Source organism: Anneissia japonica, unplaced genomic scaffold (genome assembly GCF_011630105.1).
Source record: "Anneissia japonica isolate Jap-2015-1 unplaced genomic scaffold, ASM1163010v1 scaffold2326_len296723_cov167, whole genome shotgun sequence".
In the NCBI taxonomy this organism is placed as follows: Eukaryota; Metazoa; Echinodermata; class Crinoidea; order Comatulida; family Comatulidae; genus Anneissia; species Anneissia japonica.
Window position 1 is genome coordinate 221,036 of NW_022697846.1, and position 25,946 is coordinate 246,981.

The 25,946-nt window shown below is 35.9% G+C and overlaps 1 protein-coding gene across 1 annotated transcript in view; it reads left to right on the forward strand.

The window, feature by feature from the left end:
* Window positions 1-25,946, forward strand: part of LOC117102365 — a gene marked incomplete in the record, with an annotated part of 38,752 nt that overhangs the window by 8,722 nt on the left and 4,084 nt on the right. Inside the window, 27 exon segments of the mRNA XM_033242627.1 lie at window positions 655-766; window positions 1,892-2,089; window positions 3,460-3,741; window positions 4,828-5,367; window positions 5,464-5,619; window positions 5,835-5,968; window positions 6,489-6,651; window positions 7,308-7,529; window positions 7,846-7,980; window positions 8,467-8,673; window positions 8,928-9,110; window positions 9,809-9,966; window positions 10,303-10,600; window positions 11,117-11,293; window positions 11,824-12,021; window positions 12,608-12,811; window positions 13,610-13,716; window positions 14,457-14,616; window positions 15,749-15,897; window positions 16,226-16,517; window positions 17,001-17,265; window positions 18,328-18,496; window positions 19,362-19,569; window positions 20,296-20,489; window positions 21,400-21,538; window positions 21,867-22,129; window positions 25,294-25,556. Of these exon segments, the coding sequence (XP_033098518.1) occupies window positions 655-766; window positions 1,892-2,089; window positions 3,460-3,741; window positions 4,828-5,367; window positions 5,464-5,619; window positions 5,835-5,968; window positions 6,489-6,651; window positions 7,308-7,529; window positions 7,846-7,980; window positions 8,467-8,673; window positions 8,928-9,110; window positions 9,809-9,966; window positions 10,303-10,600; window positions 11,117-11,293; window positions 11,824-12,021; window positions 12,608-12,811; window positions 13,610-13,716; window positions 14,457-14,616; window positions 15,749-15,897; window positions 16,226-16,517; window positions 17,001-17,265; window positions 18,328-18,496; window positions 19,362-19,569; window positions 20,296-20,489; window positions 21,400-21,538; window positions 21,867-22,129; window positions 25,294-25,556 (5,576 nt within the window).

Consider the following 25,946-nt stretch of genomic DNA (forward strand, 5'->3'; position numbering starts at 1 on the left):
AGATGTGTAGAGCACTATTCTACTACAAGCAGTTTGCCCTCTACTTCTAGACTACCTTTGGGACCTAAAAATTGTGGGTGGTCTCAGGGTTAGGTTGCTAATTAGAAGATTAACTTTTTGTTAAAAGTTTGAAGATTGTTGGTTTGTACTTTTAAAAAGTGGCCTCGAATTAAAGGGTTCTCAGAATTAAAGGGTTCTCAGAATTAAAGAGCTCTCGAATTGTAGAGTGAACTGTATGTATGAGGCTTGCCATCCCAAAACCAACATTATTGACCAAAAAATGAAAATTTTTAACTTATGATGTTCTCCACGTTATAAGCTTTATATTGATGGGTCATTTCACTGGAATCGACTTATTATTGCCAAAGTTATGAGTAAAACTAATGGCTTCTTCTCTGTACTAAAGTATACAATACTTCCACATTCTTATCCTAAGATAATAATAATAATAATAATAATAATAATAATAATAATAATAATAATAATAATAATAATAATAATAATAATAATAATAAAAATAATATGCTAGTTACATAGTGAGAGTTTGCTCGTTTTGGGATGGAAAGCCTCATGTATGCACAGAATATAAATAGATATAAGTGCTTATATACAGGAATAATTTTCAGTGAAGATTTTTTTTTGTTTATTTGGTAGAGTACATCGGATTATGATGAACTTCAGATATTGAACACACCTACTCTGACAGACATTGCAGTGTTTTCTATGGATGATGGTAGCTCATATATGGTATTGACAGAAATTACAGGTAATTACTTAATAAGATCAAGTGCACTAATGAAAAATTCGTGCATGGTTAGGAAGCAAACCATGCAATGAAAAATTAGTGCATGTTTGGGAAGCAAACTATTTACTAAATGAAAAATTAGTGCATGGTTGGGGATAGAAAAATAACATTGAAAGTTGCAGAGATGATGTCATGATTGACTTTAATGTATGTAATCTTCTTTTACGTTTGTGCAAGGGTTCAGAAGACATGCCCTTGGGAAACAGAGGAAGACACGCAAACAATAGACCATTCTGCTAAATCCCGCCCCTTGGATATTGTTGCCAAGGTCCCAAAAAGTGACAGTGTAAAATACATATACATGTGTGTTTGTAGGACACATGTATATTCCTTGCCCTGTTCTGGTTGGTCGGTTGTTTGATAGGCACTCTATAAAGGTTGATTTTGGCTCATTTTAGGCTGTTATTATAAGGTGTGATCTAAGACCCATTAAGCCAGATTGAACCAGAGCATCTAAATTTTTAAGGCACCAAACCACAGCTAATGTCCCTAGTCCCTGAGCGTTTATTGTTGAGAGGAGTTTTTGAGGTGGAAATATCCGAGGGAGGTGTTTATTATTTTTTTTGGTGTAAAACAGATACGTATGGCTTAATTTCGCTGTAAATGTATGAAACAAAATTACTGTCAGAATGTATTATTATGTAATAGTAAAGACGTATTGATCCCAACCAGGTTGTAATTCTATTGGAGTAGAACATTTAATAAAATGTGTTGAGAATGATGTTGCTTCCATTAGATTTGTTTACAATCATTTCGGGGCATTTATTCGAGGGAAGTGTTTATTATTACAAATGAGGCTCTTAGAAGAGGAGTTTATTCAAATTGGGGTGTTTATTCAAATAAATACGGTATATGAATGTAATATAAATCAATGTACATCTAGCATGTTGATACATGGGTAAATGTAATATTTATAAAGAAATTTTATAGATGATTAAGAATAATAATGAAAGTACTGCATTAGCTAAGATGATGATGTGAAAATTTTCTTGTTTAAAAAGAAATTGAATTATTGCATACCTGAAATATTTTATACAGCCGGGACTATATAATAACGATGATTATTGTTTGTATATTTTCTTCTAGCTTGTAGATTTGTAGCTCTGTGTACAGTTTTATACAAGTTCAACAAGGACATTCAAGTGTTTGAACCTGAGCAGGAAATACCATCAAATGGAGCGATTTTACTTGAAACATTTGTACTTGATTCAGTATGGTGTCTAGTCATTATCAACGAACAACTAATTAATTCGACAGATCAGGGCGTAGCTTATGAATGGAAAGGTAAATTCCATTTATCCAATGGGAAGCTTTTGCTTTGCGCAACGACAAAACCAGGCGGGATCTAGTAGGGGGACATGTGCCCACTTCCCATTTTACCACTTAATTATATAATTTCAAGGCTTATCAATGTTATGTCTTGAAATAAGCGCTATTTCCATGTTTATTCTGAAAATAAACATATTCCCCAAATAACTATAGAACAGATTTACTCACCCATGACCATCCTGCATTCTCTGCACAATGTAGATCCAGGCCAAACTACGTTCCTAGAACCAAAGCGACAGTGAGAACTCAAGGTTGCACATGCAGATTACCTCTTGGTGACGCTGTTACGTTCTAGGTCCTACCATTATTTGCAATCAAAAGCGCCCTAATATTTACCTAGCACTTAAAGTAGGCCTAATACAAGAAGTATCTAAGCACTTTTTTATAAATTATTTTTTTAAAATGAGCATACATACAAATTATTCCTTGTTTAATGTTTGGGATTATATTTTTTTTTTCCTTTGGCTTCAGCTACTATTTGGAGTGGCACTGTTTCTATTCTCTATAAATAGTTGGAACAAACACTTAAGCCCGGTTCTTACGAGAGCCCTAGTATCCGGATCGGGAGCTAAACGTTAGCGCTAACTGTTAGCACCTGCGTAAGAATGCCCGATCGGTTAACGCTAACCATTAGCAGTATCCGGATACCACTAACGCTTAGCAAGTTGAGCGCGTTTCGGTCCAATCACACGTACGCGTTTCCAATTTCCAGTTTCTTATTGGCCAGTGATTCGATCATCATATTCTTGGTATCCGGATCGGGATCTTCTCGTATAGACGCACGGCAGCTAACGGGTAGCTGCACTGTGAGAAGATAAGCAACAAGGGGAAGCAAGTTGCTGTCAGATCTACTCTATACTTCAAGTGCATTAAGACTGTTTCGGTGTAAAGTGCTGTATAAATGCAACTACTGTACATTACGAAACATTTAATTTGAACAGAGGGAATTAGGCAGCCATTTCAGGCCTGTAACCAGGTTTATAGGAAAGCGGGGTTTTCTATAGGCCAAGTTTAACTCAGAAAAGTATTTCTTTAATAAAGTTATGATAAAATATTAGTATAGTAGTAAATTTGTAAAATAATTCATTTTCGGAGTCCTGCAACCCTGGTTCTAGGTCTGCCGCGTGAGAGTTCATGTTCTGGCGACCATTGTCAGCTAGCTTACGTGCAATATAATAGTATTATGTAGACAGTTGTGGACGTGAGCTTGTGTCCTTAGTGCTGTGAGTAAAATTTGTTTGGTGTGAACTCACATTCCTGGCAGTGAAGATGTTAATTTGTAACAAAAAATTTTACCTTTCATGGACTTTTGTTTTTATTATTAGGGTCATATTTTGATGAAGTCTGCAAATTTCCTGTCAACCTGTACATTGTTGACGTCTGTGCCTTCACGATTCACAACCTGAAGTTCATTGCTGCCGCCAGCAATCGGCTCTACCACAGACGCGTCTCAGAAATCTTTGTGTACAGTCACATCGCCGAGGATTTCATTCACTATCAATATATATACGTAGAGGGCGCCCTTGACTTTGAATTCTTTTCATTTGGCGAGGGAATTGAACAGGAATTCTTTCTTGCTCTCGCAGTCAATAGGCTGAAATTGGATGGTAAGAGAATTTAAATACCGTATATACGCGCATATAAGAGGAGGCTTAAAATAGCAAATTATGATAAAAAAAAAACAGGGGTTGTCTTATGCACACAACATAAATATTTTAGATTTTTCAAATTTTTATCTTCTGTGCAGATCGTTTGTAAGACGCGAATTTACTACTGCAGTGAAACTATTAAATGTTAGTATGAACAAATGCAATTTTATATATGGGGAAATAAGATTTTGATGAATGGTATTTGGAAGATTAGCCTTGCATTTGGCTTTGTTTTTAGCCAGCTAGATTAGGACCATAAAAAGCAGGAAAAAAAAGTAGGAATTCAGATCATAAAACAGAAGGGTCATCTTACACGCCCCACATATACAAACATCCTTTAAAAATCTTCTTCTCTCGGGGTCGTCTTATACACGGATCGTCTTATACGTGGTACGCCTTATACTCGAGTATATACGGTAATACATTCTAAATAATATGGAAATATTTCCAAAATATAATGTGAATGTTTTTTTATCAACAATTTAGTTTGTACATCAGTGTTTATAAACAAAAGTATTATAGTTGGTTTAGGGTGTGAAAGATTTTAATTATGGACCAGTAATGCTTTTTCCACACTACCTGGATTTTTCATGACAAATATCTATGATTTTACCAAAATACTAATGGTTTGTCCAGATTATCAAATTTTATTTGACAAAAAACTGACACACTTATATATGGCGGTTTGGTGCAGAGGGAACGGTTTGGTTCCCGAACCTCAATGCCGGGGTTTCAATCCCTCGCTGTACATTTCGCTTGTGTCCTTGAGCAAAGACACTTTATCTGCATTGCTCCTGCGCTGATTACCAGCAGAAACATTTAAGCATATGGACCCAATGACCAGGGAAAAAGAAACACTTTGTATCTACAAAGAAAAGGCACTATATAAATGATATAAATAATAATAATAATAATAATAATATGGCCATGATGTGATGTCATCATGACCATATTTAGACATGCCACATATTTTTGTCAAGTAAAACAAGGCCTTAAAGATTAAAAGCTACATTTATTGATTGAATTCTTCTCTAATATCAACAGATGAAAAATCTATTATTTACAAGTATTACAAAGGCGAGTTTAGAATATTTCAGTATGTTGAAGCCAACCAAGCCGAGAAGTGGCATACAATCCGAACGCCAGATGGCCGATTTCAGCTTCTCGTCTTATCCAGTGGCGTGACGGCAAGGTACTTCTACTACGATGGTTGGTGCTTCCGGGAGACAACTTACCAGCCATATTGGGATACCATTCCAGCCGGTGTAAGAGATTTATGTTCGCATACCGTCGACGGTGTCGCATATCTAAGTGTCGCTGGATTTCAAACTGATCCCGATGCCACCAATATTTATATGTTTACGTTTGAGCAACAGAACCCGGTGCAAGAATTGCATGACCGGGCGACAGCCGCCATTGAAGTGGCGAAACAGCTTGTGAATGACACCGATGCGTTAATTGCTAAAGTTGAGAGTGAACTGGATAACTTAGTGGCATTGAATTCTCCAGAAGAACAAGTTATTACCGCAAGGAAAGTCTTCAGTGCTGATGTCAATACAATTGGTTCATTAAATGCAAGTGCATGTAAGTACTCTCTTATCTATTTCTTAATTTTTAAACCACTTTTAACTCTTTGTACATAAATCATATTTACTTACATCACTGTACTCTTGCTTTTAGTGCATGGGGACAGTGGGTCTATTTTCAGTGAAATTGATGGACTGATAATTGCAGAGCTAGCCGAAAATACAACCCGCCGATGGCCTGAAATTGAAGCTATAATTGGACGGTTGCAAAACTTCGTAACATTGTCTGGTGATAATCAAGTTGTAACAGGTAAAATTTTCAGATTAAAATAACTTCATTTCTGGACAAATAATAAATAATTAAATTTAAAAAAAAAGAAAATAAATTAAATAAAATAATAAAAATGAAGAAAAAAATAAAATAATAAATGATAAGTAATAATGGTTAAAAATGTTTCACGACTCTGTTTTGTGATTTGAATCTGTTATTGAGGTTCTACGTATTTTTTATTGCATTTTGTTTAGGTGAAAAATCTTTTGATGCAATATCTGCGGCCACAGTTGTTAGTAGTTCCATCACTGTCGAGTCCAATCTCATAAATTCTCACATCAATCTCACTGAACTTGACCAAAATCTTGTACTAACCGACAAGCCTGTGGTAAGACCCCTTTAATCATTTTGATTTGTTAAAGAAAAAAAAAGCATGGCTAGTCCTAGCTATGCTAGTACTAGTACTAGTCCTAGTACTAGCTGATAATTTTATTGTTTACTGTGATACTTTTGGTTGTCAGTGACAGTTCCAGGGTCTACACATCTCAGCCCCACCATTGGTTGAGGCTGAGGACAAAATATGTGATTATGGCAACCCTAGATGGCTGGAAATGGCACTCTCAGAATTTGATTATAATTTTATTTTTTCTAAATTTTTTAAAATAATTTTTCAAAAATTTAGGGGGGTGGGGTGGAATTCATATATAGTAGTATTAGTGGTGGTGGATTCATTTATATGTAAATATTTTTAAATATTAATCAAATTTTGGTCTGAGAGTGCCATTAATAATTTTGAAAAATTTGTAGAGGGGAGGGCCGTGCTGGCTTGCCCTTATCTCTTTAATCCTCCACTAGTTGTAAGTTACATTGATTGACATTGTCATTTGATGTTTTTATTTTTTATTTAGATCATAGATATACCACTGACGATAGCTGGCGATCTGGTGGTTCTTGAAAACCTTGACATTGATGGTCTTATAAATGGAGTTGATGTGGATAATCTTGTTTTGAAAAATGGAAGCAACATTATTTATGGGAAGAAAACATTCAGAAATGGCCTGAATATTATAGGTGAATATATTTTAAAGAATTAAAAAATAGAAAATTTGTTATTAAAACAATCACTTTACTTCAGTAGCAGTACTTAACTTTCCAGATTTTATTTGATTAATAATAATTATGACAAAGAAATAATTAAAATCATATTGCACCGCATGGTGAGTTAAGATGATAGCAAAAATATGTTTGAACCTAAAATTGACGGAATAGTGTTCATCCTTAGTTACTCAATAACATAGGCTTAGCCAGCGAGTCGTCCAGCCATCCTACAATTATTTCGGACGGCCACTTTTACTGTGACAGCTTGTCCTAATCATCTCGGCCTAGCCTGATTGGATCTGGTCTACATTTAGTAGATCCTTTATATTTTTCAAATCTATCAAATGTTAGATTAAACTAGCTAAATCATATTTATGTTTGATAAAAACAACATTTATTGATTAAATGTATGTTGTTTTCGTACCAATATTCGGTGGGGATTCCCAAAGATAGTGTGAACAGCTTTTTTGGGACAAACTTCAAAGAATGTATCACAAGCTATTGTGATAAAATATTTAAAAGTTATTAATATCTGGCCAATTTCCAATCGGAATTTTCATTTTCACATTTTTGAAGTGGGACGTTGTATTGTCAAAACGAAAGTAAGATGTAACATTTTTTTTTTGTAGGCGACTTGCAAGTTAGAGGGGATATTGATGGTGTTGCCGTAAACGAAGACAATATATTCTTACGGGATGGTGAGCAACATTTTAGTGGCCACCTAATCATTGAAGGTGATGTCCGATTTAATGAAGACGTCCGGGTTGACACTCTGAATGGTATTGATCTTTATGACCTACAAGAGAACGCCGTCTATAAGGCTTACAGGAATCAAACTATTATTTTCACTGGTATGTTCATTATAATTTATTTTAGTGTTGTTGCCATACGAAGTAATAAAAACTCTTCCCCTGAACCCTATCAGGTATTTTTATTCTGGTACCCTGACCGAGGCTTTAGTCGGCCCCTTGCTTTGGACCCATTGCTGGACATTTTGTACCCCTTGTCGGTAAATTTCTGGAGACACCACTCGTTCCTGCTACCGTTGAAGATATTCTTGCTCGTGTATTGTTGCTCGTCTATGAAAGTTGGTCGTATATACTTGCATTTATTGATTTCAGCCCCGTCTTCTAATGGCATTATTTTATTTTATCCAATTCATTACAGATTATAAAGACTTCCTCGGAAATGCAACTGCAGAGGGTGATGTAAGCATTTGGGGGAACCACACGATAGATGGTGTCAACATTCGAGAATTTGAGGCAACAACTATGCAGCCAGATGTTGAGTACAATATGACAGGTGATACTCTATTCTTTACATTAATGGTAAAAACTTTTTGAGAAAAAATACATACAGCCCCAATTGGGATTTGAACCCAGGATCTTCTATCTACCATTTTCTTAGACATCAATGCCGTACCTAAAGGTACGGCATTGATACACATTAAATTATACACTTCATTTTTTCCCTTTGCTTTTTACTTTTCAGTCATAAAACCTTGCTCTCGATACCACCACATCCTCTCCTTCTGACATTAGAACTGCTTCTCTTATGTATGCCCTATTAGTGTTAAGATTTAAAAATTACCCCTTGTATATTATTTGTTTTATTGTATTCATTGTTATTGTGTGTTTGGAGGAAAATAGTCTTGATGGCTAATGAAGCAATAAAATTGAATTGAAATAAATTGATATTAAATTTTGTCACCATCTAGTTTTTCCACGTAGGTGAAAAATTATTCAGAATTTTGTCTGATTTTCTTTTTCAAAAAACTTCTGTTTTTAGGTAAACTGACTGTTCAAGGTAATGTAACGGTAGAAGGAAACATGTTTGTAAATGGGACCATTGATGGGCTTAGAATCCCAGAGGATGTCGTGTTAGTGAATAGCTCCGAGACACAAGTCCTTTCAGGCAAATTGAATTTCTCATCCGATGTAATCGTTGACGTAATGCACGTCTTGAAAAGTATTGATGGCATACGCTCTAACTTGGGTAAGATACAATTTTTATGTTTATTTAGAGATAAGGTCTATGCTGTGTGTGTTATTGCTATTAATATATACAATTATTTCATAAATTTATTGTAGTAATTACAGTATAATTATTATTCAGTTTCTGTTTTTAATGTTGTTTACTTATTGTGTTATGGTTTTTGCATTAACAAAAACTTATTACTTAATTCTGATCATTGAAATTATGTGTAAAGTGCAGATTATCTTAAGATGGTGTTTGAATCTTCATTACAGGTGAAAATGAGGATGAGCTAGATATCCTTCTCACTACTGGTGGTCAAACTGTCCTTGGTCACTTGACTTTTGCGAATGACGTGCACATTGTTGGTAACGTAACTGTTGATAATACGCTTGGCGGTGTAGATGTTGACTTCCTGAACAAAGTGGTTACCAAGGATACAGTACAGACCATATATGGTATGTCATGTTCTGAAGTCTGACAAACTGTTAGATTTTGTTTGTCAGGGCCTATTTCTGCTAAGCAAAATAACATGTGTTTTTATACAGTTATTAAAAAACAAGTATTTTTTTCCCAGCAAAAAAAGAAAAACATGGTTAGGAATGCGTTTTAAAAGCACTCATTCGTTATAGGGTTGGCGTTTGAAAAACGTGTTTTGTGGCGAAGAAAAAGATTAAACCAACAGGATGACATGCTTGAGGCTTTACCATAATTTTTTCGTGCTTTTGCGCTGTGTTTACTTCTTTTGCAGCATGAGCTGTAGCTCGCAGGAAGTAAGGTCAATTTAAACTTCAGTTGGTGATAGCCATTACAAGCTCCGCCCACCTGCCAATGCTCACATTACCATGTTTTTATTAGTTGCACTTTTCACAAGAAATGCTTTCCGAAGGAATTTAACCTTTTAAAAAGAATGTGTGTTTTTTGCGTTATTTAGCAGAAATGCACCCTCAGACTCAACATTGTTTGATCAGACTATGTCAGATTTTTTTCATAAGCCCTGTCCAGACAATCAAATTATATTTGACAAAAACAATAAATATGGTAATGATGTCATTACATCATGACCATATATAGGCATATCATGACTGTATATGGGCATACAAATTTGATGGTTTGGACACAATTGGATAAAACAATTTTTTCTTTTATTTTTAAGGTGAGAAGACATTCCTCAATCCTGTAACAATTGAGGGAAATTTAACTGTTGGCTTGATCAACGATATTGACATTGTGGATTTGAATGAACGCGCTGTGAGGGCTGATGATGATGTCATTGCGACCTTGGGTCAGATTATTTTCCTAGGTGAAGTTGAGGTGAGTCGCTAAGCTTATATCAATAATATGTAAATAATGTATACATTTGGCATATTCAGTAAATCTAACAACATGTTAATCGTTGATTATACAGAGTTGATAAGTTGCTGGTTATTGCAACAATTGCCAGGTAACATTCTTTAATATGCATTTCACCAAAAAGTATAAATTGATAAAATGCAAATTTAACTGCTTTTGATATATGAAGTTTAATGTAGTGTTTGTTAAATCATAGGGGAAAATAGAACATCTCTTTGACACAATGAAATATTTCTGCAAGAGTTTTTGCAATAAAAATGGCAAGCATAACTAAGAAACAAAGTACGTTTATTTTAGATTCTTGGCAATTTAACAACCAACGGTTTACACAGCTTCAATGGCAAGACATTGAGCGATCTTGTCCTCCTTGACGAAGACCAAGTTATAAATGGCGAAAAGTACTTCCTAACGGACACCCACACAAAGGACAATGTCAACGTAGATGGTCTAATTAATGGCATTGACCTTTCTGAATTATATGCAAATAGTGCGGTTGTGATGAACGCCTCAGGAACTGTTCACATGGAAGGCGACTACACGTTCGCTGATGACCTTTATATATATGGCAATGTTACTGCTCCACCAGAGGTTAATGGTATGAAGAAGCTATTTAAACAATTTGGTTGATTGTTACCTTAAAAATCATATTAGTATCCTATTTTTAAAATATATAAAAATGACTGAATATGAGCCAATGCCTAAAATTATACTTGTGTAAGTTGAGCTAATATAGTAACCAAACTTTGTCATATCCACACTATCTAATAATAATTTGTGATGTGCCCATATATGGGCATAATGATGTCATATTACAGTCAAATATGGGCATATTAGTTACTTTACATAAAATTTGATAGTGTGGGTAAAGCATTAATTTTATTGAGTTAATATTAGCTTTGAATTGTAAATTGGAACAAAAATAACTAACAAACAAATGAAGCCATTTTAATATTATCTGCCTACATAGAAAATATAAACAAGGTTTTGATTTGTGGGTATAATGAGACATATTTTTATTTAAGTATGCACTAACATTGTAATTTGATGAACAATACATCTCCAAAAAGACATCATGATATATTATTTATAAATATTTTTCATGTTTGTTTAGGTATTCTTTTGACTGACATTGTTACGACGACAGGATCACACACGATCACATCAAACATTACCTTCCTTGGCGATCAGACTGTTGAAGAGCTTGTGATCTTAGGAGACCTTTGGGTCGAAGGACTTGTAGATGGCGTTGACATCAATGACCTTGATGAAAACACGCTTAAGATATACGGTACAGTATAGTAATGCATACATAGAATGAAATTTGCTGTGTTTTCAACCCCAGTTATCCTTAATAATTTTAACTCTTCATCCTTATTTCCTAAATACAATTACATCACACCAGTGCTTCGGGACCATTAGCCTATCTAGGATGCTCGATATGGTGCTGATGGGGAGGCGCAAATGTAAAGTGGGGACTCATTAATTTAGGGGTGCTTCTTCATAAAATGAGGTAATACGAGGTGAAATTTTTACCTAAACCTTTAATTGCAAATTCATTAACAGCCATTAATATTGTTCTTAAATTCTGATACTATGAATATGTTATTGCTACATTGCCGTCCCATCTAAAAAAACATATATCAGTTGATGAACCCATTGAAAAAAATAATAAAGCTATGTCTAGCATGTGACATGCCTAAATATGCTCATGACAGCACATCATAACCATATATAGGCACATCATGACTATATATGGGCATAAAACACATTACCAACATCACATTTGATGTGTGTCTTCACCTTTTTTTTTCCTCACAGGTGACCAAGTTGTTACTGGAGAGAAACATTTCACACAAAATCTCACCATCCTTGGTAACCTTTCTGTGTCTGGATTAATAAACAACGTGGACATAGTGGACTTGGCTAATGATGCCGTATACAAAACTGGGTACCATGAGATTTCAGGAGAAAAAACTTTCTTGAACCTTGTTCATCTTTACAGCCTCAATGTGACAGGTAAGCTGGTTTTCATGTGCATAGATATCATTAGGCAAACTTTCTATGTGCTCAAGCTTTTAGCTTCTACTCTGTGTGGATTTTTAAAAATCCTGACTTGCTGAAACCCTACCACGGATACTTTCCAACCAGAACAATTAGCAACCCAGACATTCTGGGTTTCATAATGTCTTTAGCATTTCGGAAAGTTTGGGTTTTTGTTTTACACACATTAGGAACGAATCGATCCATAAGCAATTTGTCCCATTGGATATGTTAAAATTGGTTGATGCAATTGGGTAAATCTTTTCAAATAGTTGACAAATGTCAACTATGTTGTGTATGTGGTTTTTTTTAAATAATCAAGTTTGATGTTTAGATTGTGGTTTTTTGTGACCATTCAGCTAGCTATCATGTACGCATCCTCTTTCCCTTACCCATGCAGACATAACCATATTCAAAGATAATGATATTTCAAGAAGATTTATAAGCAAGTATTTTCAAAATAAATAAAGAAAAACAAAGGAATCCTAGGATTTGCGTGGATGAGTTCACATTTATCATGGTTATATTAATACAAATGTTAGCATTTATATCTCAATTCTAGGCCTCATAAATGGTATTGATCTGGATGAGTTCAGTAGATCAGTGATGCTTCAAGGTGCTGATCAAGTAATTACTGCTCCTACGATACGATTCGCTGAGGATGTGACCATCGACAATGACCTTAATGTTACGGGATTGGTCAATAACCTGGATATTGAATATTTGGATTCGGTCGCTATCAGAATCACAGATGGTGTAATTCCAGGTATAGAATTATTTTCTTGCGAAAATTGTTTTTTGTAAACAATTAACTGTGTTATTATTACAGATTTTCATTACAAGCTATAGCTGCCAATATCAGAATCCTTTTATTGGATTTTATCTCACGCTTGTAGATGTAAATGAAGGAATATATACATACTTTTTTAAATTGAGAAAATGTATTCATATCAACAGCCAACCATGATTTGTTGAAAGAGTAGGATTAGTGTGTCTTTAGGATTCGTTTAAGTATTATTTTCTCGGTCTGGTTTTTCAAGTTTTATGTTAAATGTCTCCACAATATATGCTTTATAAGTCGACTGTAATTACTACCTCCACCAAAGGAGAATATGTATTCACTGCTGTGTGTCTGTTAGCAAGAATATGCAAGAACTAATGAATTTAGCGGAATGGTACAAGAGATTCCAAAAATAAGTCAATGGACAAGTTGAAGGTCATGGAAATTTGATTTGTTACTGTCAAGCATAAAAGAAGATAATTGAGTCTCCTCGAATTCAGGCAGCACTCAAGCAAATATTGTGCCTGAATACAATGGGCGATTCAATTATTTTCTTGAAGGTTATGTTGCAGCACTTAAGAAAATAATGTGCCTGAATAGGACAGGCGATTTCATTGTTTTCTTGAGGGTATGCTGCAGATTCGCCCGCCATACATAGCCAGTTTTTTGTTGGTATTCAGGCGCAGGGGCGGAGGTATGCACTCTATGGAGTGAATGCTCTAGTTATTATTTGCATTGTAAATTCCAGTTAACATATTGTATATATTTTGGTGTAATTTTCAGTGGAAATGCATTTTGAACATCTTCATGTTGAAAGCTGTGGCATCAATGTCACTGGTTTGGTTGACGGCATTGATCTTAGTGAGGAAGCAATCCTGATTGATAAACCAGTAAGTTGACAACAATATAGTTTACATGGTATAAAGGGGTATGTACAAGCTATCAAATTGTATGACAAATTTGTGAAATGTGCCCATATATGGGCATGATGATGTCATATTACAACCAAATATGGGCATATCATATTTATTTGATAGGTAGTGTGGACAGTACTGAACAAATACAAATTTGGCAAACACAAGCCAAACCAGTCACTCGTCGCAAAGATCAATTTTTAGACAATACTGGGTTAAACAGTAAAATGAGAGCTATAAAATGGTAAAGCAATGATATGGAAAAAAAATACCATAATACTGAATTACATGCTTAACTAGGAATAGTTGCACATTGTATTATGATTGATTCTTTATTCAGTGATCAGGGACAGATGACCTTGAGCAAATGTTTTTTTCTAAAAACGGTCAATTTTCTGTACAGTATGTCTGATATTATTTAAATAATTAGTCTGTCAATTTTAACAAATGAATAATATTTAAATAGTTTTATAAGTAGTTGCCTAATATAGTCCTAATGTGTAATTTTAATTGTTTATCTATTTGCATATCGTAATTTGAAGTTTGCTTAGTGTTTACATTTTATTGATCTTTGTTTGGTGTTGATATTAATTAAAAGGAAAAAAAGCACTAAGCAGGTAAATATGTGCCAATATAGTTGGAATAGAGTTGGCGGTGCCAGCAATTTAAACCACGCAAAAATTAGAAGTCTTCTAAAAAATGTTATTTTTTAACAGGGTCAGGTGATATCGGGTCAAAAAACGTTTGAAAACACGGTGACTGTTGGTGGCGATATTGATATAGACGTCATCAACTCAATAAATCTGACAGAACTGCTGAGAACGACTGTTTTATACGATTCGGACCAAGTCATCACAGCAACGAAACACATCATTGGTAATTACATTGTAATCTTCGTTATAATAAATTGATTAAAAATGTGTGTATTGCTTTGGTATTAGTAAATTCAACTACAGTATCATGTTCATATGGAAGATTGGTGCTATATTTTTTTACTATGATGCTCACATCGAACCACTCAATTATGTTATTCTATCCTATGAAAGACTGCCTTAAATATTAAAATTTTGAGATTCAACTGACCCTTCTACATGCAATCCTTGTACTGAAAAAAAACCATTACTATTAGAGGTAATATTCATATTTTTCTACTTTGTCTTACAAAAATGGACTATTGTGCTCAGCCCCGCCCCTTGGATATTGTTACGAAGGTGTCATAAAATGAGCCATAACACAGTCGTAAGAAATTGGGGACATGAGCATATTTTTGGCCCCACTTATTTAATAACATGTATGACTGGCAATTTATTTATTTATTTATTTGCCAAATTTCTATAGCGCCCTTTTCATGAGTACTCATGTTCAAAGGCACTTTACATTAAGAATGCAAAAATGTAAATTTTAAATATTACAATTATTATCGATTATATACAAGTTAATTTAAATAATTAGATTGCAAAATTAATGAAAATATTATTAAAACCTTAAACTACAATAAATTAAGTAAAAATATAAACAATTGAGAATATCTCAAATTCATAGATTAATATACATTAATATTTATAAATGATGCAATAAAAAAATAATTTAGAAAAAATAGATCCAAAAAATGAAAACCGTTATAAAAAGTTATTAGTTTGCACAATATCTCAAATCTAGGCATAGATTTCAATATTTATTAACAATAATTTATTAACAATTGAGCTATAATTAAAACCATAAAACTACAATTAAATTACCGGTTAAAACAATTTATTACAAAATTTTAAAACTGCGCAGCAGTAACAAGTTATTAATTATAATTTAGGATGACTAAATGCTCATAAAGGTTTGTCCAGATTATCAGTTTTTCTTTGACTAAACTGGTGTATGCTAATTTAGTCATGATGTGCCTATATGTGGTTATGATGTAATGTCATCATGACCATGGCATGTCACATTTTTTTATCAAACAAAATTTGATAGTCTGAACGAGGCTTTAGTGAAAAATGAAATTTGTTTTCTTCAGGTGACATGTTTGTGGATGGCAACATGACTGTCGATGGGTTTTTTAATTCGTACAAGATTGACTATTTGAATGAGCATCTGCTACAGCGCGATGAAGAGTTAATTGTATTCACTGCCAATGTTACCGTAGAAACACTTGAAGTATACAATGTAAGCAGATAAAAATCGTATTCTATATGCAAACGATATTGTTGGGCAAGACTATTTTTGTTTTTTATTTCCCAATTTTGAGGTCAGGTTTTCAATCCCTGGCTGTGCATTTCGATTGTGCCCAGTTTATCAAAGTACTCTTATCTCTATTCCTTCTCTCCACCCAGTAGCATACAGTAAATGGGTGATTGGTGGGTTTTGCTTGCTCTGCAATAGCATATTTACCCAAGGACCTGAGAAAGAAGCATATGCATCTGCAAAGAAATGCGCTATATTTATATAACCAAATGAAATTAATTTATTTTAATTTTTATTTTTTTAATTATAGGATGTGAAAACACTTTCTTCCTTATTCTGTGGTCAAAATCTGACCGACATCAGGCAGTCGTACCTGAGTAAGACATTGCCGCAGACCGTCTCAGCATCCATTCACTTCGCAGATTTAGAGGTCAATGATGACCAGTTCCTTGATAATGACATCCTGGTGGCCAATAGTGAAGAGGTCATAGGTCACTATGTGAATGATATTGACCTGTCCTTTATGAGCAGCTTGACCGAGGAGGGCGAGACCATCCAGGCAGTAAACGGCAGTGTAACCTTTTTGAAGGGTTTTGCTACAGGTTTGTATAACAATTGCACATCAGTGATTCAAATTTAACTTATTTATTTTCTATATGTGTGTGTGTGTATATATATATGTGTGTATATATGTGTGTATATATATACAGGTTTCATTTCTTTAAATTTAGCTACAGATAGAATTGCATGAAGAATGGATGAATGAATGAATTGATGGATGAATGAATTGATGAATGGATGGATTAATTCAGTGTAAACACCAAGGATAACCCATGAAAGTCTGAAGAAGACTTATTTCCAGTGGGGTCCTTCCTTGTGGTGATTGGGCAGTACACTGGGAGTCAGTCCCCTACCTTTTGCCAATTAGTTCTTTAACATAATACACACGGAACCAACATCCCCCAAAAGGTGGTGCGCTATCATAACTTGTATTTTAGCCCTCCAGCGATGAGAATTGAACCGGAGAACTAAAGATCACGCAATGGTTACCACCAGTTTAGCAAATCTAATCTTATATTTTTCAGGTAACATAACTGTACTCGGCACAATCAATGGGATTAGCCTACCTAACGATGCGATGTTGGTTGCTGGCAACAATGTTGTCACTGGAGAGAAGACGTTTGTTGACTTTGTTATTATAAATGGCGACCTCATTATGGCTGAAAATGCAACGATCGCAGGAACAGATATTTCAGCCTGGGCTGAGACAGTAGTCTATGCGAACCAACCATTAATGCAAACAGTCCCTCTCAACTTCAATGATGATCTTGTTTTTAATGATGATTTGAGGTGAGCGAATCATTATAGGTCATGGGGCGGGGGAGGTCTTCATAAAGCAAGTAAACTACTACTGTAAAATGGTAATTTTCGTGTGTGTAAATTTTTGCAGTTTGCAACCCTATCATTATATTCGTGAATTTCAATTTTTTATACTGTATGTTATTCTGAAGTATAAGCTGCACCCCTTAAATTAGGATGAAAGATCAGAACCAAGACTCCTCAGCTTCCGAATCAAGAAGCTCAGATGAGTCGTTTATAGAGCTCACTCCTTTGTACGCAAAATTGCAAAAATTAATGTACTGCAAAAATTAATGTACTGCAAAAATGACTACATTTACTGTACAGTACACTTGCAAAACAGGAGTGTATCCTGGATTTTTTTTTAGGGCTACCAAGATATTCAGATGATTTGAATCAACACCTTCCTCAGGCCCACCATTGGGGAACATGGTTTATCAAATTATCAACCACTTCTAATTTTTAATTTAAGCTAATATACTAGGCTATTATTTCAGTCATAAAAAAGGGGTCAACATTGGTAGGGGTGGGGGCTAAATCCTGTTTAGCCACCACACCCTCTAAATCTAATATTATTAAGCAACTATTATTTGGGACCTGAAATTTTGTGGTGGTCTTGGGGTTTGGTCTTGGAGTACAGTATTAGCTTTGTGCTAAAGCAACTCCCGCACTATCACAACTTATATGCACTGCGATCAGTATACGACCGACACCAACCAGCGTGAGAGCTGCTATGAGCAACTTGCTTGTGTAGAAGAAAGGGTCGTCGATGGTCGCGGAATGTTCAACATGTTGAAAAAAATATAGTGGTCGGTACTGGTCGCCAGGTGCTGCTTCCGGTCAGATACGACCGTAGGTTGGTACGGTCGCATTGTTAGGTCGCGATAATGTGAGACAGGCTTAAGACTTGACGATTGAGTTCTTTGAAAAATGGTTTTGAATAAAAGAGGTCTTGGAATTAAAGGTTCTCGATTTGGGCTCGGGTGCACGTATAATAATATATAAGGGCACTTTTTGGAAGGTGCTTGACTTGAAATTTTTCTACATTTACAGTGTTATGGGATTAATCAATGGTGTGTTTTTGGACAGTAGCACTATTCTTCTGACCACACTGGACCAGACTATAACAGGAAGTATGACTTTCACTAATATATCATTTGAAGACATCTGGCTTGGTGGCCTACTCAATGGATTAGATGTTGATGAACTATACAATAACACGGTATTAAAAAAAAAAAATATATATCCATATTGTAATAAATAATAATTATGTAGGAGAGTTTGGTTTTTATTACACACCCTGCCCAAGCAATTCCATTATGCTCAATTTGAGCTATAGACACTTGCTTATTTTCCATGTGGCAATTATGCACCAGTACATATTAGCCCACAATAAGTGGACAAGTGTGATGTTCCACACAATCATTACTCACTGTAAATAGATAATGTATACGTGTATATGTTTTGTATACATGTGTATGTTTTTTAGTGACACACATTTACAGTGAGAGCTTTTCTCCCTTTTTTCATAATCAGTTTTTCATGCCAAAATGGTAAAATAAAAAAATATTTAAAACAATTTTAATAAAGCTTTTAAAATTGTACCCCAGCAGGGGCTGACACATAAAAGATATTTTGGGGGTGGGGGAGGGGATGTTAATTGCTAAGCACCTCCCGTTATCTATGTGGTGTCCAAAAGCTACACCACCTGAAAACATGTGAACAGGCCTGGAAAAAATGTGCCTCTGACCATGATAATGCCTCTGCACCAAATGTTATCTCTACACCATAGCCTAACAGGTTATTTTTTTCGATTTTTTTACCCCCAAAATGCCTATTCAGGTTAAGAATTCAGGTCAAGATATTCAGGTTTCCTTTTTTGGCTGCTGCATGTGATTGAACCAGGGTCACAATATCTTATGGTTCAGCGCACATAAACCACCAGTTTTAACCAACTGTGCTATGCTGATCACATCACCTGTCTCTGAAAATAAAGATTGTTGTTTATGCCATTGCCACTTATTGGCCTTAATATAAATATAAAGCGGATTATAATCATTTGTGATTTTTTTTAAAAATGTTTACAGTTATACGACGTGGGAGACCAGGAAATAGCCGGCATGTACTTTGACGGTACACCAACATTCACTAACATCACGCTTGGCGGTCTTATTGATGACGTTGACTTGTTGAACTTGCTAGAGAACCTTGAGCATATGGTGCAGTTTGACCAGTTCAATGAAAGTCTTGAGGAAAGGTGCCAAGCTATCAATGAGTTGCATGAGGCTCAGGAGAGTAAGTTGATCTTGTCATTCATTTTACCATTCAGTGTGTTTGCATTTAGAATATGCGTTTCTTTACGTCCGTGCTCTGTGCCAGGCTTGCCCTGGGGGATTTTTCTGGCAGCCACAGTGCAATGCCACCCAACTAACATACAACGTGTAAAGTTGAGCATCCACTAGGCCCGATGGTCGTCAGCCGACCCAATTCTATGTATAACGCATAAAACATACGGATAGTTTTTAATGACGTATCCGTTCAGATTGCCACCGACAATCAGCAGACGGTGTAGGGTCATCTAGCGCTCATTGGGATTGGAGTTGGGGGTCGTCGTACGACTGTCGTGGGACATAGTGAGTGCTCGGCTTTTAAGAATAAGGGAGTGTGTATACCCATACTGAGGTTTGGGTGCTTGCTGGCTTGGAGTTCTTTCTCTCTGGTTTTCCCAATTACATCAGTTCACTTGTTTTGTGCATAGACTCATATTTTGTGCGGTATAAATGAATAACCTTTAACCTTTTAACCGTATGAATACAAACTTGTCCCTTAACTGGGAGGTTAGTCATGGATCTGAGCTACCATACTCCATTTAAAATTCGACAATAGCTGGGTTTGAACTGGGTTTCTACAGTGCAAGAAGCTGGAACATTGCCTCTCAGGTAAACCCTCAACTAAAAGACGATATTAGTTTTTTGAGAATAATTCTTTTTGTTACTGTTCACATGTTCGGTTAACCTTCAGATAGTGCAGTGCTGATTGGCTGCTCCGAAATATTGACCACCATCTCAACGACGGGTCACGTCAGCTGGGATTCATTCGTCATCGACGACGAGCAATGGTTAATGATGGGAACCACGGGAAACGGGTCAAGTAGCTGCAATCCAACAATACTCTACAAGTATAACAACACCTTAGAAAACTATGTTGAACAAATGGTGGGTATAAAACATTTTTTTTTTTTTGATAGCACTCGCGGGGATCGCAAGTTCCAGCAATTTGTGGGAGACAGGAAATTGGCAGGGTCTCCCGCCAGTGGTGTATCTAGGAGTCTTGGAAGGGGGTGCGCGAATTTTAAAGTTAGGCTAGATGATTAGATGAGGGGGCTAGCTCGTAAATGAGCCCCAGTGCACCCTCCTAGATCTGCCACTGTCTCTCGCACACCTGTAAGCCAGCAACATCTCCATAGAAAAACTAACCAATTTCCCTGCAAATTATTGTTTGCATGTATTTACTGCTGCTCTCTGAAGAAAGCTGGCCAAGTCATCAAACTCAGCAAAATACAGTGCAGTGACCTGAGGGCCTCCCACCCAAAATTTTACAAAATATTTAAAAAATGGAGGAAAAAGGTAAATTATATGCAAATTTTAAGTCTGAGAGTGCTTTTTTCCTGGCCATGTAGAATGCCACAATCATAAATTTTATGATGGTTTAGCAGTTAATGCAGATATCGCCTATGGTTCTGGTTGTGGAATAAGTCTTCTTGAATAAGGACTATAAATCGTAGACCTAATGCACACAAATTGGCTAATGTGACGAGTAGGAGATTACCCCAATGTATTGGTCCATACAGCTACTGTTGTTGACTGGTTTACTGGGTAGCTCAGGCATAAAAGCAAGCAAGTTACTCTACAAACTACAGTAGTTCACACCTCAAGGGCTTTGAGACAGTTGCAGTTTATAATGCTACTTAAATCCAACTACATTTCATCTACATCCTTCAAAGCATTTCAATGTTGTTCATTAATTTAACAAAGATATAATTGTGTTAAATACGTTTTGCATCTTACCATTAAAATGAAAGGTACACCGTAGTAGTAGTAGTGTTTGCAAATTGTTTTTCTTTAGGTGTTGTATCCTTCCAGAGCAGATGATGTGAGTTCGTTCACGTTTATGAGTCTGTCATTGCTTGTAATAGCGAGTCAGGGAGATTACTTAGAGGACTGCTCATTTGAAATAACTATGTATGTTCCTCCAATCAATGCTCGTAAGTAATACTATCTGTATTTCAAAAAGCAGTTGGCACTACGGTTGTGGTTTGGACCTTGAGAACAAGGGTTTAAAACCATCACTATGCAGGTCCCTAGGCAAGGCACATTTTCTACGTGTCATTTTCATTATTTTCATCCAGGTGTAATGGGTACAGGAAATGAAGAGTGGTGAACCCCCACAGCCTTGCACAGTCCGGACAAACTTAGAGCTTTAGGCTTTTTTTGACATGGTTGATACCAAAATACTCATTACAAATCCTTGCACATGATTTTTATGTCAACATGAAAAAGTTTGCAGGCTCATTCTGAATTTACTGTTTGCAGCAAACGCTTCCGGCTCTATCTCAGTCTTGCTGCTTTCTGCCGACACTGTCTCCCACTATCAGAAAATTGACATCGACAATCCGCAGGATGTTGAAGTTTTTGAGAATCCGTTGACAGGTGACATTTGCATGACGGTGGTGGAGGCAACAGTATTTACAAGTCATGGCTTCACTGCAAACACCTTTGCTAGTGTGTTCTGTATAAACAATACAGATTTGGGCTTTGTCCTTGTAACAACCATTCCAACCCGAGGTGCAGTTAAGGTGAGACTATTACCCGCTCCCTTATGCGAAATCCTTGATGGTAATACAAAAAGTGAACGTGCAAAAGCCCTAAGAAATTCAAACAAAATGTATGTACCTTTTTCAAGACTGACATCATGTCACAGATCTATTTTTATTCACGGACCAAATATCTGGAATGAGCTATATGATAGCCTTTTAAAAATAAATTCGCAAAATTCGATCAAAAATAAATTGAAAGAGATGATTTTAAATACTTATTAAGGAAAACTATGATCGCTGGCACTTTCCGGGGCAGTACACTGTCGGAGATGTCTTGGTATCTGAGGCGCACGGTATTATTACTATGACGTGATGATCACTGAGGCATTTCCCCTTCCTGGAGGTGCCGGCGATTGTGGGAGATCCCAAATTTAAAAATTAAAATGTTGATGTGTTTACTATGTATTCCTGTCTCTTATACACATCTAGATGTGTATAAGAGACAGCTTTGACGGTACACCAACATTCACTAACATCACGCTTGGCGGTCTTATTGATAACGTTGACTTGTTGAACTTGCTAGAGAACCTTGAGCATATGGTGCAGTTTGACCAGTTCAATGAAAGTCTTGAGGAAAGGTGCCAAGCTATCAATGAGTTGCATGAGGCTCAGGAGAGTAAGTTGATCTTGTCATTCATCTGTCTCTTATACACATCTAGATGTGTATAAGAGACAGCTATGTGAATGATATTGACCTGTCCTTTATGAGCAGCTTGACCGAGGAGGGCGAGACCATCCAGGCAGTAAACGGCAGTGTAACCTTTTTGAAGGGTTTTGCTACAGGTTTGTATAACAATTGCACATCAGTGATTCAAATTTAACTTATTTATTTTCTATATGTGTGTGTGTGTATATATATATGTGTGTATATATGTGTGTATATATATACAGGTTTCATTTCTTTAAATTTAGCTACAGATAGAATTGCATGAAGAATGGATGAATGAATGAATTGATGGATGAATGAATTGATGAATGGATGGATTAATTCAGTGTAAACACCAAGGATAACCCATGAAAGTCTGAAGAAGACTTATTTCCAGTGGGGTCCTTCCTTGTGGTGATTGGGCAGTACACTGGGAGTCAGTCCCCTACCTTTTGCCAATTAGTTCTTTAACATAATACACACGGAACCAACATCCCCCAAAAGGTGGTGCGCTATCATAACTTGTATTTTAGCCCTCCAGCGATGAGAATTGAACCGGAGAACTAAAGATCACGCAATGGTTACCACCAGTTTAGCAAATCTAATCTTATATTTTTCAGGTAACATAACTGTACTCGGCACAATCAATGGGATTAGCCTACCTAACGATGCGATGTTGGTTGCTGGCAACAGGAAAACAATTAAAAACGGAGAACTTAAAAGCATTTGTACGAGCAAATCATGATTTTTATGTCAACATGAAAAAGTTTGCAGGCTCATTCTGAATTTACTGTTTGCAGCAAACGCTTCCGGCTCTGTCTCGGTCTTGCTGCTTTCTGCTGACACTGTCTCCCACTATCAGAAAATCGACATCGACAATCCGCAGGATGTTGAAGTTTTCGAGAATCCGTTGACAGGTGACATTTGCATGACGGTGGTGGAGGCAACAGCATTTACAAGTCATGGCTTCACTGCAAACACCTTTGCTAGTGTGTTCTGTATAAACAATACAGATTTAGGCTTTGTCCTTGTAACAACCATTCCAACCCGAGGTGCAGTTAAGGTGAGACTATTACACACTCCCTTATGCGAAATCCTTGATGGTAATACAAAAAGTTAACGTGCAAAAGCCCTAAGAAATTCAAACAAAATGTATGTACCTTTTCCAAGACTGACATCATGTCACAGATCTATTTTTATTCACGGACCATATATCTGGAATGAGCTATATGATAGCCTTTTAAAAATAAATTTGCAAAATTCGATCAAAAATAAATTGAAAGAGATGATTTTAAATACTTATTAAGGAAAACTTTTCTTGGGAGTAGACTATGATCGCTGGCACTTTCCGGGGCAGTACACTGTCAGAGATGTCTTGGTGTCTGAAGCACACGGTATTATTACTATGACGTGATGATCACTGAGGCATTTCCCCTTCCTGGAGGTGCCGGCGATTGTGGGAGATCCCAAATTTAGAAATTAAAATGTTGATGTGTTTACTATGTATTCTGTGTGTGTATGTTTTGTATGTTTGGTATTCAAACTGAGAAGCCACCGCTTCTTTTGATGCCTATGTAAACAATTTGTAATTTGTTGTGGATTTTTTCTGAATAAAATGTATGATTTCCTACAATATATAATACTTATTCTATGGTTTGCAACTTTTCCCAGACTACACTACTAAAAAAGCTTGTGTTCCCACATATGCTTTTTGTTTTAGGGGTTGCAGGGCAACAACCACCTCAGTCCCTGCCATTTTGACACTGAAGTAAAAAATTCTAGATGCCCTGAAATGGCATTTATATATAAATGCTTTTCATTGTTTCTAAAACTACAAAAATGATTGGTATTGCCCTCTTTTTAAGTAATCCTACCAGATTCTGCTGAGTAGTTTTGTATTTTTATGGTTGCTTTTGTAAATTTGAAATGGTAAAATAAATGATATATGATATGTTACTCCTAAATGTCAAATATTTTTACAATCCACACTCCTCGAAAGTAGAATTAAACATCAACACAATAGGAGAGGTGTTGAACTTCGGATCCTGAGATCGGGAGCTCGAGACCGACGCCCGTCGAATTGCTTCGGTCCTTGGACAAAGAACTTTACTTACGCTTGCCTCTCTCCGTCCAGCAATATAAATGGGTAACTGGTAGGATGGTTATCCATTGAACGTTTGGGTTTTGCCCGTAAAGCAGCATGAATAGGGATACTCCCCAGGCAGCAGTGAAAGTATCACAAAAATGTGCTTGTTTGCCAACTTAGTATCCAGTGACCAGGGAAATACTGACACCAGTGCCTTGTGCATTCTTCAGTTTGTGATAGGCCTTATATAGGCCATAGATTTTTTTTTTCTATAAATTTGTTACTTAAATACATTTTCTGTGTAAAAACGTTACAATTAACAAAAAAAAGACCAAATATAGCTGTGGTCGCTTTCATTTATTTATTTGTACCAGAAGACCCATTTGTGATGCCTCACAAATTATGTTGCAGGTAAGGCATTACCTTGTGGATGGGGTGCTTCACCTTGCGATAGCCAATTTCGTCGACACTTCACTATCCTCCGTGGACACCTACTCAGAAATCTGGATCCAGTCTGGTGCCAACTCTTTCACGGAAGCAGCGGAAGCAAGGTCATTGGCAGCTCGGGATATTCTGATGATGGAGATTTATGATTATTACTATGTTGTCATTGCCAATGGTTTCCAGGGAACTCTGACGAATGCGGATTATGATGTTCCAGTTCAAGTTTATCAGTAAGATGCTTGTATTTTAGAGTTTAATTTGTAGTATCTTTATTTCTGTCTACTTCCCCCACTCTAAGTATGTGTTCCATATTATGTGCTTGATCCAAGACAAGGAGTAATAATGTTAAACGCATAGAGGTCTCTACAATATTCGCTCTAAGTTGACCATTATTATTATTATTACTATTATTATTATAAGGTGGAATTTTAAGTTGATGAGCATAGTTTTTTATATATATATGCTGCACAAGTAAACAAAAGCCGACATTTGACATTAAACTATAGTTTAATGTCAAATGTCGGCTTTTGTTTACTTGTGCAGCATATATATATAAAAAACTATGCTCATCAACTTAAAATTCCACCTTATAATAATAATACTAATAATAATAATAATAG